The 6,000-nt window shown below is 37.3% G+C and overlaps 1 protein-coding gene across 1 annotated transcript in view; it reads right to left on the bottom strand.

Moving 5' to 3' along the window:
• Window positions 1-255: 255 nt before the first annotated feature.
• The window catches only part of REV1 (REV1 DNA directed polymerase), a 66,949-nt gene continuing 61,204 nt past the window's right edge, over window positions 256-6,000 (bottom strand). The window contains 5 exon segments of the mRNA XM_033004934.2: window positions 256-676; window positions 2,131-2,233; window positions 3,101-3,257; window positions 3,434-3,645; window positions 4,731-4,839. Coding sequence (XP_032860825.2) covers window positions 565-676; window positions 2,131-2,233; window positions 3,101-3,257; window positions 3,434-3,645; window positions 4,731-4,839 — 693 coding nt within the window. The 3' untranslated portion in view covers window positions 256-564.

Below are 6,000 nucleotides of genomic sequence, written 5' to 3'. Positions count from 1 at the left end.
CTGTGCCTGCTTTGGGAGCAGCCGGGTCACACTGGCTTCTGGCTTTGAAGGCTGAAACTGAGAACAAGCTAGTATTCTTTCCTTGACTTAAAATCTGCAAAGTCAGTGGAGAAGGAACAAAAAGTAGCCTCCTATGCGTGCTGAGGCAGTGTCACTGTGTACAACTTTGTGAAATGAATCAAAGGTGCGGCTTTAATAAAAGGGGTTAGCTATATTCAAACTGAAGCATCACAAAATAGAATCAGTACAAAAATATACATACAGTTCTTTATTAAACAACTGTAAACACTTCACTGTAAAAATCCATAAAACTTTATAAACAAACATTTTGTAAATAGATTCTATACTACAATAAAAGAATTTTAACACAATTATTTACATGCAATACTGACAAATTTGGCACTTTCTGAAAAGAAATGTACAAAACACTTTGTTGTTTAAAAAGAAATTTGAAATTATAAAAACTCAGGGTATTACTATCATGCACTTTGCAAATACCTCACAAGCACTTATGGCACAGCTAGCAGAGAGCTCCAGGCTCTCATCAAGCTCTTTACTACAAGTTCAGATAACTTTTAATGTGCTTCCGTAAGTTTGTTGTAAAACTACCTGAACATTGTCAAGAATGAAGTCAAATGCCATATTCCAAACTGATTCCACAGATGACTGCATTAACCTGAAGGGGAAAAGGAAGAGGGACAAAATTACCGTTACAGAACCAGCCCTTTTACAGTAAGTTTTGGTCTTCACACTGGAAAACAAAAATCACAGCAGTTCACTATGACTGGTGTTTGGATTTGACCTTGGTAAAGCCCTCTCTCTTCAAATATACCAAGTTTTACCTAACACTACAGATGCCTCTGCCGTTCACTGGTGAAACTTTTGATGTGGGTGGTGTCACACCAGCTTGTAAATGTTAGCAGACTGCTGTGGTTGTAAGCCTGTGATTAAAGTGGTGACCTTCTACCAACTTCATACTGGAGAATCAGAACTGTCAATGTTCTGGATCCTCATCTTTCCTTCCTCATCCTAAAACATACAGACTACTTTTTCTTCCAATTAATGCCAGTGGTGATTAAGACATTTAAATCATTGGTTCTGGGGGCACTACATTATGTTTATTGCTAAAAATGGAACCAAATCATGGAGGCCCACAGAAGGCTATGAGTTACCTCCATCATTCAGCTGCTATGAAAAGCAAATTACGGAAATACACAAGGAAAACAAAGCAGCTCTGCACTCTCAAAATCCCCTTCTAGATCACTATTAGCAGAGAGCAGAGGGTTCCTACACTTACAGCTTTGGAAGATCTAACATCAGTATCACATGGACATCTGTGTAGCATCCAACTCCTGATTCCTGTCCTACGCCTGTTACCAGGCTTTGGAGACACACCGCCATCGGTGCCCATCCCGCACACAGCACCAGGAATGGGACATGATGCTTTCTCAAGAGTTTTGTAAGGAATTTACTACACAGCATGCAACAAAACAGTTAACTGCACCATGTGTTTTGCATTTTCTGAGGCCTAAAGACATTCCATAATACAAAAGCACAGTGAAGTTTTTACACTGCTGTAGTCTTTTGGATGTTGATTACCTCTGTGAAACAAATATCTTCTAGAACCAAGTCATGGAAAGCTGAGCTCCACAGTTAAGTACCAGTTAGTAAGCAAGTCATAAACAGAATTTGGGCCTCCTGACTCATGGGAAGAGTAATAGTAGCACAATAACTAGGTAATAAAAATGGATTTAATAGGTTGGAGGCAAGACAGGATCTGGATACAGCAGGAGAGTTAAATCAGATGAAACAAAGGAAAGATCTAAGATGCCACAAAAAATAAATAAAAACCACATAAAGAAAAGGGACAATGCTGACAAAAACAACATCCTTTGTCTAGAAACAAAAGACTTAGTAGCAAATACTATTAAATGCCACTCAATTTTTAACAAGTTACCTATTTTAACAGCCTGACTTCTCCTTTCCTCCCCTTCCCAGTTTTTAAATAAAATTTAAGCTTAAAATATTTACACTCATCAATGGAACGTCTAACAGGCTTGTAACCTCACACTGAACCACCTAGTGCATAAATTCTAATAAAAATAGTCTAAATGTCACAAATTAAGTTACCTTTTCATGTACTTAACAACCAGATCTAACTTTTCCAAATCTTTTTCTTCTATTAGATCAGTACAATACTTCACAACCTGTAGAATGTCTTCTTCCATAGGATCTGTAATAAAAAAAAAAAAAAGAGAATGTTTCTCTAAGTATACTTACAATATAATAACAGGATAATTGGAATACAATAGAAAAATATTCTGCAGTGTTAGTGCAGCAAGGGCTGATCTGACAGTTGCTGTACCCCATACCTCCCCCCCAGTATCAGAAGTTGTGTATGTAAAAGGACTGCAAGGTCCTGAAATATCTGTCTTGCAGACCTCTTCTTTTTCTTCAGTAAGAAATGACAGCCAAGCTCATATTAAGCAAAGGGAGAAGAAATAAGGTTTTAGAATGGAATGGCTGTTTTGAAACTCTTAGGAGAATAGTAATGCCCAGGGTACAAAGAGTCTCGCAGGTCAGATTTCCCAAGACATTAAGGCATTATTTCACATAATGTTACAATTCAAATCACAGTTTAGCCATGGTGTTACACTTTTGCACTCTATTGTAGAACTCTTCTAAGCAATTATTTTGAAAAAAACTGCTTTCATTTGCCTCTCAAATGACATCTTCATAAAAGAAGAATTCCCTTTCAATAGCTTTCATCCTAGTGGTTTTAACCTGTTGGACAAAATAAGGAAAATCTCCCACAGAAGTAACATCAAGGCATAAGACAAGGATGTGACAAATGAGTTGAGAGAGCAGGTAGATTTTCATGGTTAAGCAAGAAACAGGAGCTGGCAAAACCACAGTAACAATGGAGTAGGAAGAATCAATTTACTCAAAGATTGCAAGGCTGTCAGACTTTGAGATTACGGTGAAAAATAACCAATGAAAGGAAGAGGGAAGGAAGAAGGAAGAAAGTTCAAAAAGCCTACTGAAAAAATCATTTCCCTCGTGATGCATGCAAGATAACCACCAGCATGACATCCCATACCTGAAATAGTTGTAATCCATTCTTTCAACAACGTCTTTACATCATTGAATTCAACAGCTCCAGCTAGGTTGGGTGCTTGTGGCCTAAATGAACCAGGCTGTTCATTCTGCAGAGCTGATGGGCCTGAAGAATCTGAAGTTGATGGAACTGCTTCTGGCTGTTCCAAACATAAAAGTTGATAATGCTCAGTCTGACAAATATGGTAATACCATATATACACATAGATAAGTGTCAAGTAGAGTGCAGTAAAGAAAACAAGTTTCATTTGTGGACATGGAATAAGTCTAAAGAAACAGATGCAGCGTTACTGAAAACCGTTAGTGTTAAAATTACCTGAGCAGCTGTTCCTTCTTGTTTCAAGAAACCATCTATTAGCTTCTGTGGGCTTCCAGATGTAGCTGGCATGTTTTTTGTAGGGCTACCAACGAGTTTGTTTTTCAAAGGACTCTGAATCTTTTTTACAGGACTGACTGGATTTTTCTTCCTGATTTTTTTCTTATTTTTCATTGGTGCATGCTTCAGATGCAGGAAAGGATTTTTTGACACTGAAAACCACAAGAATAGACAGTGGTTGATATATTTAAAATTTATTACTTTTCCATTCCAAGGGAGACTCTATCTTCCATAAAAATCTATGGATCAACTAGGAGAGTATAACCTAGATAAAGCAACTTTAACACTCCCATGCCATTCTAGATATGGGCAGTGTTTTAAGTATTTGAAAAGCACTGCTAGACATTAATTAGTGTACTCGGAGGATACTCAACTATTCATAAGCCTTTCAATTTCAAGCATTTCAGTGCTTGAATACAAGCAGCTGGCGAAATCTGAAGCCTACTGGACAAATTGCTTCGCCTCAGTCACAGCAGTGTCCCACCTATCTAGATAACCTCTGGTGGGAAGTTTTAGCGGGTATCAGCCAAAACAGCAACAAAAAGCTCCCCAAACTGCTTTTGCCAGTTTACCAAGGAAATGGCTCTCATTCCATCGTACCAACATTTTTGCATTAGTCCACTGACTATGAAATCGAGGTTTGATTATAATAATGCAGTATTTAACTGGCAGTGAACCCAATGACATTTCCAACTTGTTTTATGAGAAAGCACATTCACAGGGAATTAATCTTATTTCTTTCTACTGATTAGAAAAAGGAGACCTGGGTGATCAGCTCAGAGTAAAACCATCCGACTATCAGACATATGGTCTGACATACCATATTTCCAGTAACCTGAAACCTGTACCAATGCTATGGGTTTCAGGGAACCATGAGAATGCTATCTGAACATAGTTTAACTAACTTAGGTGCTGAAGATGCAATACTTCAAATCACAAGACATATCAGGTTTAGATTCCATTCTGCAAACATATGGACATGGGCAAGTTTAGTGCCACAGTCCCCATGAACTGAATTAATTGCCCATTTCAGTAAAGCTAGGCATCTGTTTGCAAAATGAGACCACAGCTGGTTGTAAGTCACTGTCTGTCAAAAATAAATACAGAAATTTGATTTAACACTGCATCTCCATAGAAGCCTTAGTTATATATCTCCAGTTTGTTGTTTAAGGTTGCATAAGTCTTTGAATAGTAAACAACTCCTACATGAAACTACTGTACAACTACATATACTTACCAAAAGTGTTAGCAGGTTGCTGCTCTGATTGCTTTTGCCTTTGATCATATGCATCTTTCAGCTCTGCCTGCAACTCAGCAGGCAGTGCAGCAAAAACCTCAGGGTCCACCTGAACAGTAACAAAAGATTCATTTGATTATTCTACCAGTGAGCAACACTGCTTGCTTTCCTCTAGATCACTCACGAGAAGGGTATTTACATTTTATGCCAAGCAAAAATGAGATCTAACTGAAACACTGTAAAACACGATGTACATTTTCTTCATGTACTTTAGCTTGTAAAAAGCGCAACATTTTCCATTTAATATTGCTCTACATTTATTGTTTTATAAAATTACTATTTATGGGCCTATAATACACTAACCATCTTTATTTACCTACTTTATTCACCGCTATCTTTATTCATCTATTGATATACAGTACAGCTATATTAGCAGCACAATTAAGCCTAACTCAGAGAGTACTCCCTTCAAATTTCCAAACTCAAACACTGTGGCAATCAGACTTTTGTTCCTTCTTTTCTTTTGATACTTCTATTTCCTGGAAGCTGCTATGCTCCTCAAACAAAATATCCTTGGAAATAGTCTCAATTCCTTAAAGACAGGAAACACAAGTCCAGATACCTCATATTTTGAACTAGTGCAAAAGGGTTTAATTTCTTTCTCCCGCAGCTGTCTACTCCTTGTTCAAATGAAAAAACACAGTCCCTTCCAACTGTCCTAGCGGCCTGAATTCTAGGCAGGAAATAATTTGTTGTCAATTGCCACACACACTCATATGGACAAAATAAAATTTCATGTATCATTGGTTATCTTCCCTCACTGTGTGCCTGAAGTAGCAAATTAGTAACAGATTAGTATTGTATTCTGAGTTTCCCAGTATTATTGGACAGTCTTTGCAGCTCAGCTCATAATCTGCAAAATCTAATTTAAAAAAGCAAACCCATCATTTAGAGGATTAAGTCTGCCCAGTGGGAGAGTGTCCTTCATTTCAGTGGTAAAATTCAGAGATGTGCACAAACAAACAAAAATTTATTCAAAACTACTACTATTCTAAGGGCACAATACAGTTTCTACCATTACCTGAGATACCGTACTTATTCTATGTCAGTATGCACATATATGAAAAGTTACTTAATTTCAACAGATTTGATTTTTTTTTAAAACAAAATATGTATGTTACATCAGGAAGGCAGGTTGTACTATTCACACATATGATGTCTAAATTATATAGATAATAAACATGAACATGCTCCCACTGGTAAAGCTCAT

This window comes from Tyto alba, unplaced genomic scaffold (assembly GCF_018691265.1).
Source record: "Tyto alba isolate M040663 unplaced genomic scaffold, T.alba_DEE_v4.0 Super-Scaffold_45, whole genome shotgun sequence".
Classification (NCBI taxonomy): domain Eukaryota; kingdom Metazoa; phylum Chordata; class Aves; order Strigiformes; family Tytonidae; genus Tyto; species Tyto alba.
Note: the sequence above shows the minus strand (reverse complement) of the source record. Positions and strands in the feature narration are given on the sequence as shown.